We start from the raw sequence: 12,554 nt of genomic DNA on the forward strand, positions 1-12,554 counted from the left end.
ATCATCTTTTCACAATAAGGATGTGCAAAGGCAGCTCAATAGTCTTTCTGGTTGAGGGGATTTGTAGATCAGATTTCTATGCAACCCCGGTCTCAGACTGACAAACACGAACTACCAGCACCTTTCAACAGTTTTAGCGTTTTTTTTTTTTAGCTAGGCTTGGTTAAGAGAAGCTAATCAAGCTGCTAGTCTGCATTTTGTACCGGAGAGACGACTTAAGAGTTTTCACCACATTACACACGACCGGTTTTAAATCCCTCTTGTGGATTCCATCATTGATGAGAAAATCGTCAGATGAAGCCCTCTGGAATACAATTTGTTCTATGTTATTACTGCGATGTTACTACTCTAACATGATCTAATGCTACATTTGTCATGAATCGCTCTCGAAATGGCTTTTATGGTAGTCGTACAGATATCGGATCTTCGTTTGAGACAGCTTGCTACAGCAGGAAAAGTATCCTTCAGAAGCAGGAGATTTGAATTATTATGTGGATTATAAATAATGGACATTTTTTGGTCGGGGTTGGTACATTTTTCATAAGGGGAAAATCATGTCTGAAATTTAAAAGTGGGAAATTACAAACTTCAGAAGCCTTTTTAAACCTAAAATACACTAAGTAAAACATGTCCTGCAACAGGGTAATCAACTTAAGATCTTATATCCGTAGATAACAATGACTTGATTGGCCATAGTTTCAGAAAATGACTATATACGGAGCGGGTTGATATTCTTATGCTGTGGTAGCTGGCAAGATTCCACACGTGAAATTAGAGGCCCACGTAGGCACATTCCAACTGAGATATTACTCCGGTCTGAACAGGATGAACATTCACAAAGAAACCAATTAATAAAGCCTAAACTCAGATGAGAAGCATCTCCACAGTTGCATATTCCCTGTTGTTCATATTCAGGTCACGCTCACTTGGGTTTGAGTGATCTGTAGAGTACTGTGGAAGTTCTTAGCTACGGGCCTGAACTTGACGATGCACTTGGCTAAACTATTGTAAGGCAGATAAACACTTGAAACGTAGAATATACATTCAGGTCTGTGCTGAGTAGAGGCGTACACCTTAGCCAAATACATTTAAACTCAGTTTTTCACAATTCCTGACATTTAATCCTTGTAAAAATTCCCTGTCTTGGGTCAGTTAGGATCACCACTATATTTTAAGAATGTGAAATGTCAGAATAATAGTAGAGACAATGATTTATTTAAGCTTTTATTTATTTCATCACATTCCCAGTCGGATAGAAGTTTACATACACTCAATTAGTATTTGGTAGCATTGCCTTAAAATTGTTTAACTTGGGTCAAACGTTTCGGGTAGCCTTCCACAAGCTTCCACACAATAAGTTGGGTGAATTTTGGACCATTCCTCCTGACAGAGCTGGTGTAACTGAGTCAGGTTTTAGGCTTCCTTGCTCGCACACACTTTTTCAGTTCTGCCCACACATTTTCTATGGGATTAAGTTCAGGGCTTTGTGATGGCCACTCCAATACCTTGACTTTGTTGTCCTTAAGCCATTTTGCAACAACTTTGGAAGTATGCTTGGTGTCATTGTCCATTTGGAAGACACATTTGTGACCAAGCTTTAACTGATGTCTTGAGATGTTGCTTCAATATATCCACATTTTCCCCACCTCATGATGCCATCTATTTTGTGAAGCACCCCCACAACATGATGCTGACACCACCGTGCTTCACGGTTGGGATGGTGTTCTTCCTTGAAGAAATACATCCACAGGTGACTTAATTGACTTAAATGATGTCAATTAGCCACTTCTAAAGCAATCATTTTCTGGAATTTTCCAAGCTGTTTAAAGGCACAGTCAACTTAGTGTATGTAAACTTCTGACTTACTGGAACAGTGAATTATAAGTGAAATAATCTGTCTGTAAACAATTGTTGGAAAAAGTACTTGTGTCATGCACACAATAGATGTCCTAACCGACTTGCCAAAACTATAGTTTGTTAACAAGAAATTTGTGCAGTGGTTGAAAAATGAGTTTTAATGACTCCAACCTAAGTGTGTATAAACTTCCGACTTCAACTGTACATCCAGGGCACCATGACACAACATCCCAAGAATGTCCGAAAAACGTCCTCTGGGATGTCCCTGGGACAAACCGTGATTTAGGCAAAACCTCTAGGGGGACCATGACCCAACATCGTAAGAATGTCCTAAAAACATCTTTGTGGAAATCCCCGGGACAATCCAGGAACTAGACAAAACCTCATGAACAATGACACAACGTCCTGACCACTTTAGACAACCATTTTGTGATATTCTGGGTAAGTCCTAATGACGTATTTTTGTTTGCAGGGATACTCCTTCTGACATGACATTATGATTCCTGCCTCAACTCTGAATGACCTCCCCCTGTACGATTCTATCAAACATGAATAAATGAACAATAAAAATGGTTGCGGTATTTAAAAAAAAATATCATAGGACAGAGAATAAATAGGAACCTTGGGTGCTCCACCTCACTCACCTCTATTCCATATCTATCTGAACTCTGTCCTTTCTCTAGTGCTGGATTTACTCAGCCTTCACACCAGTGCACAGTTGCTGCCTTCTATATTCCTATTCCACAGGCTATAAAATATATCAGTTTGAACCAAGGGTAAAACAAGTGTTGGGAGACAGATAAGATCGGAAGGTAAAGTGTAAACAAAGGGAGGTTCATGGCTCTGTATATCCGGGGGGGAACAAAACAGAAGCGTTTCAACTAAAGATAAAACAAGGATATTGGGGGAGGGATAAGATCTAAAAGGAACGGGTAGATAAAGACAGTCTCATGTTTAAAAAAAAAATCTTTGTCATTTATTTCCTTTTGAAAAAGACGGGAGCAAACTTTGCATAGGTGCAAACACTTACCAGTGTCCTCTAGTCTACTTCCCATTCACCATATTCTCCCCCTGTCATCATCAGTATTATAATGAATTACACAGTGACTCCTGGGGGTGCTCTAGAAATAGTTGGCTGTACCAACATAAGAATGTGTAACTCTTATGGGGATGCACACCTTCATATACTTAATGTTTATGTCCGGATTTGTGATGGAGGTACCCAGAACCCCCTGGGTCATAATTATGACTGCCCGCTGTCTGTAAGTAAAATGTTAGAGAAAGATTTTTGGCTGCTGCTGTGTGGTAAAGGGAATTGGGACAGAATCTTAAAATCTTCATTCCCTCAATTTCCCTTTTCCATTTATTTCCATTTCCAGGACTAAGAAAGATTGGATTCTAAATGGATCCTGTCATTCTGTGGTCACCCACTATTTCCGTCTCTCTTTTCTTTCTCCCTTTGTAGTTCCAGGTTCCAATCAAACACTATGAGATGATGTCCTTGTCCTTTTGTCCTCTCTCAGGTTACTGGAGCCATTAGTTACCCTTGTTGACCTCTATGTTCTCTGAGAGTACCTGTATAATGCACCTCTCGATATTGTCATTTTCAAACGGCTTTACAAGACAGGAAGAACTCACATGTGGGATACTCCTGTGGTCTCAGTGAGATGTTATTGAGGGTTTTCATTGAATTGGTGACGGACTGGGTTTAGTGCATCTGTGAAAAGGATAATTACATTGTAAATAATCTATTCACATGGGGTGAGAAATAATGCCGGATATTTGATTGAATCAACCAACGTGCGGGATTTTTATAAATCACTAACCAGCTTTCCATCCAACCTTTTTATGCGAGTCAAGTACATGTCGAATAAAACGTTTCATGACAGGCCTGATGGAAACAGGAAATGTTTTGGTAAACTTTTCAAATGTCGACAAAATAAAAAATACGCTAGAAAAGGTGGGATCTTTTGTGTATGTAAAATTAATTATGCGAGGAATGTCGTGGAAACGCTTTTATGCGCAAAAATCTATATAATAACTATCATATCGAAGTAAACTTGGGGGTCCCACTACGACTGGGAAGCATGTAGTTTATTTCGCTACAGATTAAATACAATTTGATGAACTTCACAGGGTGGCGAAAGTGCAAGGTGGTGAGCTTGATGCTCCTTTTCATTAAATATCGAGGGTCTTATTTTAGTAACATGACCATCGATGCCTGGCTGCCGTTTGACAAATACAAATGATCTTGCTCTTTTGTCCATAATAATCTCATTATATATGTGCACTCTAGCCAACAGCGCGCAGATACCAAAGTGGGCATACGCTATATGAGAACACCATCAGAGTTTAAAATGCAAGTGTGCCCTATTTAACTTGCATTTTTTATTAGGTACATTGGAAATCAATAGCTAAATATATTTGTATGTGGACTATGTCATCACGCACAGCCTTTTATCTGCAACAAGTCAATTTGATAGAAACCTCTGGTAGGACAATGCGCATATTTAAAATCTTGTCACCAATTGGATGGAAATCAAGAATCAGTGGCTTTTTAAAACTGTACTACATCCAGCTTGGTGAAGATATGGTTGAGATGTGGCACAAATAACGATTATCCTTCTCTTTTATTTGGAGTTAACAGTCATTGTGTGGGTATACTTTTTTGACTTAGAGGATTGGTTTGGTAGTTATAATAAATGATATAATAAACACCCCTCACATGGCTTTGGTGAAAACTGGCACAAAAGGTACTTATGAGTATTCATAAGAGGTATGATGCTTTGATGACAGGATTTTTTGGGTTGTGTGCCGTTGTGTATGTCATCGTCAAGTCTGACGAACTAACACCAACTGACACATTAGTAAGCTGTGATTTTGAGCTTTAGCTCATCAGAAGGTGGACAATCTGCACACCATTCTTTCTAAGGGACAACACAACCCACAAAAAAAGAGAAGCAAAGTCGAGATGATAGAAAGAAAGTCGTATTCTTTTAACAAGTATGTTTAAAAAGAACAGAGGTGCACAGTACACTTCAACGTGAACTACAGACACATTTATGACCTTTTTTTGGTTCACTCTATACTTGTGGAGCGTATGTTTTCAGCAGCTCATGGAACAAAGGGAGTTGCCCATCTCTGGTCAAAGGGAGTTGCCCACCTCTGGTCAAAGGGAGTTGCCCACCTCTGGTCAAAGGGAGTTGCCCACCTCTGGTCAAAGGGAGTTGCCCACCTCTGGTCAAAGGGAGTTGCCCACCTCTGGTCAAAGGGAGTTGCCCATCTCTGGTCAAAGGGAGTTGCCCACCTCTGGTCAACGGGAGTTGTCCACCTCTGGTCAACGGGAGTTGCCCACCTCTGGTCAAAGGGAGTTGCCCACCTCTGGTCAAAGGGAGTTGCCAACCTTGGTCTAGAGAGTTTCCCACCTCTGGTCAAAGGGAGTTCCCAACCTTGGTCTAGAGAGTTTCCCACCCCTGGTCAAAGGGAGTTGCCAACCTTGGTCTAGAGAGTTTCCCACCTCTGGTCAAAGGGAGTTTCCCACCTCTGGTCAAAGGGAGTTGCCAACCTTGGTCTAGAGAGTTTCCCACCCCTGGTCAAAGGGAGTTGCCAACCTTGGTCTAGAGAGTTGCCAACCTTGGTCTAGAGAGTTTCACACCTCTGGTCAAAGGGAGTTTCCCACCTCTGGTCAAAGGGAGTTTCCCACCTCTGGTCAAAGGGAGTTTCCCACCTCTGGTCAAAGGGAGTTTCCCATCTCTGGTCAAAGGGAGTTTCCCACCTCTGGTCAAAGGGAGTTTCCCACCTCTGGTCAAAGGGAGTTTCCCACCTCTGGTCAAAGGGAGTTCCCAACCTTGGTCTAGCGAGTTTCCCACCCCTGGTCTAGAGGGCAACATCAGTCTATTCAAATCAAATCAAATGTTATTGGTCACATACACATGGTTAGAAGATGTTATTGTGAGAGTAGCAAAATGCGTATGCTTCTAGATCCGACAGTGCAGCAGTATCTAACAATTCCACAACATAACCTAATACACACAATCTAGTAAAGGAATGGGATGAGAATATATAAGTATAAAATATATGGATGAGCAGTGACAGAGCGGCTAAGATGCAATAGATAGTAAATAATAGATTGTGAAGGATACAGTAGACATTATATACATATGAGATTAATAATGTGAGACATGTAAACATTGGTAAAATGGCATTAATATAGTGACTAGTGTTCCATTTCTTAAAGTGGCCAATGATAACAATCTGTAGGTAGGCAGCCGCCTCTCTGTGCTAGTGATGGCTGTTTAACAATCTGATGGCTTTGTTTTGATGCACCTGTACTGACCTCGCCTTCTGCAGGATAGTGGGGTGAACAGGCAGTGGCTCGGGTGGTTTGTCCTTGATTATCTTTTTTGCCTTCCTGTGACATCAGGTGTTGTAGGTGTCCTGGAGGGCAGGTAGTTTGCCCCCGGTGATGTGTTGTGCAGACCGCCACCACCCTCTGGAGAGCCTTGCGGTTGTGGGCGGTGCAGTTGCCGTACCAGGCGGTGATACAGCCCGACAGGATGCTCTCATTTGTGCACCTGTAAAAGTTAGTGAGGGTTTTCGGTTACAAGCCACATTTTTTCAGCCTCCTGAGGTTGAAGAGGTGCTGTTGCTCCTTCTTCACCACACTGTCTGTGTGCGTGGACCATTTCAGTTTGTCGTGATATGTACACTTTCCACCTTTCCACCTTCTCCACTGCTGTCCCGTCGATGTGTATAGGGGGGTGCTCCCTTTGCTGTTTCCTGAAGTCCACGATCAGCTCTTTTTGTTTTCCTCTATGCCAAGGGGAGGGGCTGACTACAAAGCTTCTTCTTCCTCAGTTCCAGGAGAAACAAAGCCTTGATCTCTCTATCTGGAGCAGAAGAATACTGAAACTTTTGATGCGCGTCATTGAAATGCTTTGTGGATGCTGCCTGCAAACACACGTGTGTCAAACATTTACCTTTCAACTTCTCCACTGATGCACTGGTCCCAGTGAATGGGTCCCATGTGACTCAGTTGGTAGTGCGTGGAGCTTGCAACGCCAGGGTTGTGTGTTCGATTCCCAGCACGAAAAAAAGGATGACAATGTATTCACTCACAACTGTAAGTTGCTCTGGATAAGAGCGTCTGCTTAATGTTACGTTTGAGGTTGCGGGAGTCAGAGAGAGGGGAAGACATGAACGGAGACCCACAAACACAAGGGGGGAACCTGACGAGACAAAGCATGAATTGCAATTTGTGCGTTCCATCTCTCCTGTAGTGCTTGTTGCAGCATGTCAGGGAGGGTTATGAAGACGGGTAGCCGGTAATCAAAGGCTTTTGAAACGGATGGATTGAAATCGGCACTTTTATCTGTTGATATTGCTTTTTGAGTCAAAGTGTGACTAAAGAGAGCATAAGCTCAAAGTTTTGTTTAATGAAAAGGGGATTATAAAGATTTGAGTTTGAGTCAGTGTGTCGAGTTGTAGTCTCTCCGAAAATATTTAACTGAATAATTTGTTTTGGTTCTTATATCCAGCTTGATCTATTTTCCTTTTTGAAAATTAAGCCTTCATAATGCATTTTATAAGCCCTACATAGATGGTTCACAGCTCATTTATAAGCAAATGTCATACTGAAGAGAGTGTAAAGTCAATACAGTATGTAGGTTGCTCTGCCAAATGTAACATAACCACGATGGCATACCCACACAAAGCTGTGCTTCACAAAGGGTGAGCAATGCTATCTTTGATTATAGCAATTGCGTGACTCATGCTCCAGTCCTTTTCTTTAGATCTGACAATCTTTCTTATTCTCTCTCTCTCTCTCTCTCTATCTCCTCCCAGAACCGCTTCCACTTGCAGATGGTTACGCGGATCCCCCCGTCAGGCCTGTCAGAGCTGCTGCTGACTATTCTCCAGCGGAGTGGCTGGCAGGAGGGCATGGCTGTGCTGTGCCAGGGCTGGGAGGAGGCTGGCCTGCTGGAACTACTGGAGCTCCAGAGCCGCCTTGGCTGGGGCGCCACCCGCTGGCACCTCCGAGCCCTCCTCAATCTCACCCGGGCCGGGCCCACAGAATCCGAAATCCAGGACTTCCTTACGGAACACTTCCGGGGACAGGGGCCAAGTCAGATCCTGCCACCGGCTGCGGTACTGCTGTTCGGGGCCGACCCGGAGTGTGCAGCGGCGGTGCTGCGGAGCGCCCAGGACTTGGGGCTGACGCTGCCCACAGTGCACTGGGTGCTGGGCTACCCGCTGAGCCCCGACACCCTGCACTCCATTGGCCTGCCCCTGGGGCTGCTGGCCTACGGTGAGGTGGAGCGCAAGCCGCTGGACTTCTACATCCGCGACGCGCTGCAGCTGGTGGGCCAAGCTGTGGCAGCAGCCACAGTGGTGCGTCCCGACCTGGCGCTCATCCAGAACATGGTCAACTGCTACGACAAGCCTAACAAGCACGAGGTGCCCTCGTCCGGACAGTACCTCGCCAGGTAAAGCTTGTTCACTTTTAACCTTTGACTCACAAAGTCTCTGGAGGTTTGAAGGATTATTTTACACACATACACACACTCACATTAAGTTTGAGATCACTTTATTGGTCAATTGCACACAGCGTCCAACTGAAATTTGACTTCCGCTTTTAACCCAACCCCTCCGAAAGACACACATAAATACACAGAATTTGGAGAGGAGCGGGGTGCTGCCACACTGGGCACCCAGAGAGCTGTTGTTGTGGGGGGTTAAGTGCCTTGCTCAAGGGCACAACGGCAGACAATGGCATCTAGGATTTAATACCAGCAACCCTCCGGTTGCCAGGTCTCTTCCTACCAGATTTTTCCTGTCGGACCCGGGATTTGAACCGGTTGCTGGCTTGCCTCTTTAACCGCTGGGCTACCTGCCGCATACATATATATTGTACATACAGTGCCTTCGGAAAGTATTCAGACCCCTTTACCTTTTCCACATTTTGTTACGTTACAGCCTTACTCTAAATTGGATTAAATCAAAAATGTTCCTCAGCAATCTACACACAATACCCCAAAGTGACAAGGTGAAAACTTTTTTTTGTGCAAGTTTATTACAAATAAAAAACAGAAATAGCTTATTTACATACGTATTCAGACCCTTTGCTATGAGACTTGAAATTGAGCTCGGGTACATCCTGTTTCCATTGATCATCCTAGAGATGTTTCTACAACTTGATTGGAGTCCACCTGTGCTAAATTCAATTGATTGGACATGATTTGGAAAGGCACACACCTGTCTATATAAGGTCCCACAGTTAACAGTGCATGTCAGAGCAAAAAAAAGCCTTGAGGTCGAAGGAATTGCCTGTAGAGCTCCGAGACAGGATTGTGTTGATGCACAGATCTGGGGAAGCATACCAAAACATTTATGCAGCATTGAAAGTCCCCAAGAACACAGTGACTTCCATCATTCTTAAATGAAAGAAGTTTGGAACCACCAAGACTCTTCCTAGAGCTGGCCGCCCGACCAAACTGAGCAATCGGGGGAGAAGGGCCTTGGTCAGGGAGGTGACCAAGAACCCGATGGTCACTCTGGCAGAGCTCTAGAGTTCCTCTGTGGAGATGGGAGAACCTTCCAGAAGAGCAGCACTCCCCCAATCAGGCCTTTATGGTACACTCTAAAAAATAAAATGTTCCTGGAGTATCCTTTAGGGGTTTCGGGGAACCCCTATAAGTTATTCTAAGTATCCCTTTTAATGGATCCTCAAAGAACGTTTTGAAGAACATTTTGAGGTTCATTTTTGAACTACCCCCCCCTGTTATTATTATTATTATTATTAATGATAACAATATGCATAACAATAACACAATATTTTAGTTCTCAGTGTTAATTATTATTTTAGTGGCAAAAATCCAAATATGAGGTCTTTACCTCAGCAGAGCCCCAAGTCCAATGGCTATATCCTCTGCCGTGTTGATGTTCTCCATTTAAAAAATAAATGTAAAAAATTGGTCACATGAACATATTTAGCAGATGTTATTGCAGGTGTAGCAAAATGCTTATGTTCCTAGCTCCAACAGTGTAGTAGTAGCTAACAATTCACAACAATACACTAATCTAAATGTAGAAGAATGGAATGAAGAAATATATAGATATTAGGACGAGCAATTTCAGAGTGACATTTATTAAATACAGTAGAATAGAATTCAGTATATACATATGAGATGAGTAAAGCAGTATTTAAACATTATTAAAGTGGCCAGTGATTCCATGTCTATGTATATAGGGCAGCAGCCTCTAAGGTGCAGGGTTGAGTAGCCGGGTGAAGCCGGCTAGTGATGGCTGTTTAACAGTCTGATGGCCTTGACATAGAAGCTGTTTTTCAGTCTCTCGGACCCAGCTTTGATGCACCTGTACTGACCTCGCCTTCTGGATGAAAGCAGGGTGAACAGGCCGTGGCTCGGGTGGTTATTGTCCTTGATGATCTTTTTGGCCTTCCTGTGACATCGGGTGGTGTAGGTGTCCTGGAGGGCAGGCAGTGTGCCCCCGGTGATGCGTTGAGCAGATCGTACCACCCTATGGAGAGCTCTGCGGTTCCAGGCAGTGCAGTTGCCGTACCAGGCGGTGATACAGCCCGACAGGATGCTGTCAATTGTGCGTCTGTAAAAGTTTCTGAGAGTCTTAGGGGCCAAGACAAATTTCTTAATCCATAGCCAGTATGATTTTGCAGTGCATGGTGATCGAACAGGTTTCTTGTTATATTCATCCGCGGTGTAGGGAGGGTGGAGTCTGTCAATCCCCCAAAACGTAATTAACAAAACATGGTTTTCATACACATACCTTGTCCATAATGTAGAGGCCTCTGGGATATTCATTGAATAGGTAAGGGAGGATGGTAAATGTGCATAACATACCAATACCAATTGACATACCTTTGTATGCCTCCTTGTCTGTATACCTGCAGACACAGACACCAAAGTGAGCAGTTCAGTCATGTGCACCCAATACAGCCAGCCTTCAACATATTCTCATAGCCTACATATGCGTAGCTCTTTGTTGATTAATATCCATTAATGTCCATTTTCTGTTTTTAGAAAGATTTGCACAAATATGAAAAGATAGATGGTATCATCATAAATCAATATCAATTTAGATCATACAAGGGACAAACCTTAGCTTAAATTGAGGAGATCTTTACATTTTTCAGTTAAGTGCCTGCACCTGCTGTTCTTTCAAATTAAATTCCAAATGTTTATGTTTGGCAGTTAGGTTCCTGCAAGAACCCACACCAACTAAGGAGCTTCCTCGATGAACCCCACCTCCTATGGGGTTCTTGGAAGAACCTTTTGGGGGCCATTTTCAGTGCCTAGAACCATAAGGTACTTAGAAGAACCTGTTTTGAACTCATAAGTGTAGATTGGCCAACTGGAAGCCATTCCTCAGTAAAAGGCACATGACAGGCCGCTTGGAGTTTGACAAAAGGCACCTAAAGACTCTCAGACCATGAAAAACAAGATTCTCTGAAATGATGAAACCAAGATTGCACTCTTTGGTCTGAATGCCAAGCGTCACGTCTGGAGGAAACCTGGCACCATTCCTACGGTGAAGCATGGTGGTTACAGCATCATGCTGTGGGGATGTTTTTCAGCAGCAGGGACTAGGAGACTAGTCAGGACCGAGGGAAAGATGAACGGAGCAAAGTACAGAGAGATAATTTATGAAAACCTGCTCCAAAGCACTCAGGACCTCAGACTGGGACGAAGGTTCACCTTCCAACAGGACAATAACACTAAGCACACAGCCAAGACAACGCAGGAGTGGCTTCAGGATAAGTCTCAATGTCCTTGAGTGGCCCAGCCAGAGCCCAGACTTGAACTCGATCGAACATCTTTGGAGAGACCTGAAAATAGCTGTGCAGCAACGCTCCCCATCCAACCTGACAGAGCTTGAGAGAATATACAGAGAAGAATGGGAGAAACTCCCCAAATACAGGTGTGCCAAGCTTGCAGCGTCATACCCAAGAAGACTCAAGGCTGTAATCGCTGCTAAAGGTGCTTCAACAAAGTACTGAGTAAAGGGTCTGAATACTTGTGATATGTGACATTTCAGTTAAACATTTTATTTATAAATTAGCAAAAATGTATAAAGCCTGTTTTTGCTTCATCATTATGGGGTATTGTGTGAAGATTGATGAAGAAAAAAAACATTTAATCAATCAATCACAAAATGTGGGTAATGTCAAGAAGTCTGAATACTTTCCAAATGCACCGTACATACGTACATAAATACGTAGTCTTACATCTCCTCCTTTTAGCCAAGTTGTGTCTGAATATAGTGTTTTTGGGTCCATATTATTATAATGGACTTGGTAAGTGCTATAGACAGTTGAGCAGTGGTTCTTTCCCAGTGTTTGCATAAGTCTGCAAATCTCTTGCTGAGGTCAGACTGCTAGTCACCCCTAACCACAGAGCAGCTCCTCCAAACACAGCGATAGATGCAGCCTCCTGTGTATGAGTGAGGCTAGAGTGTGTTTGTACACGCACACGCACATGCATACGTATACACATACACACAGACAGATACTCACACGCACACGCACGCATGCACGCACACACACACTTAATACTCTCTCTCACACACATACACACAGACAGATACTCACACACGCACACACTCTCTCTCTTCCTGTCACACACACACACGCGCACGCACGCACGCACACACACGCACACACA

General features: G+C 43.4%; 1 protein-coding gene across 2 annotated transcripts in view; it reads left to right on the forward strand.

Annotated features, from left to right (window-relative positions):
• The first annotated feature begins 7,706 nt into the window (after nucleotides 1-7,706).
• grin3bb (glutamate receptor, ionotropic, N-methyl-D-aspartate 3Bb) overlaps nucleotides 7,707-12,554 on the forward strand; it is a 30,042-nt gene continuing 25,194 nt past the window's right edge. For both annotated transcript variants that reach the window (XM_031786264.1, XM_031786265.1), the window contains exon 1: nucleotides 7,707-8,342. In XM_031786264.1, the coding sequence (XP_031642124.1) occupies nucleotides 7,720-8,342 (623 nt within the window). In that variant the 5' untranslated portion in view covers nucleotides 7,707-7,719. The remainder of the gene's footprint in view (nucleotides 8,343-12,554) is intronic.

The sequence above is a fragment of the Oncorhynchus kisutch genome, linkage group LG13 (assembly GCF_002021735.2).
Source record: "Oncorhynchus kisutch isolate 150728-3 linkage group LG13, Okis_V2, whole genome shotgun sequence".
Classification (NCBI taxonomy): domain Eukaryota; kingdom Metazoa; phylum Chordata; class Actinopteri; order Salmoniformes; family Salmonidae; genus Oncorhynchus; species Oncorhynchus kisutch.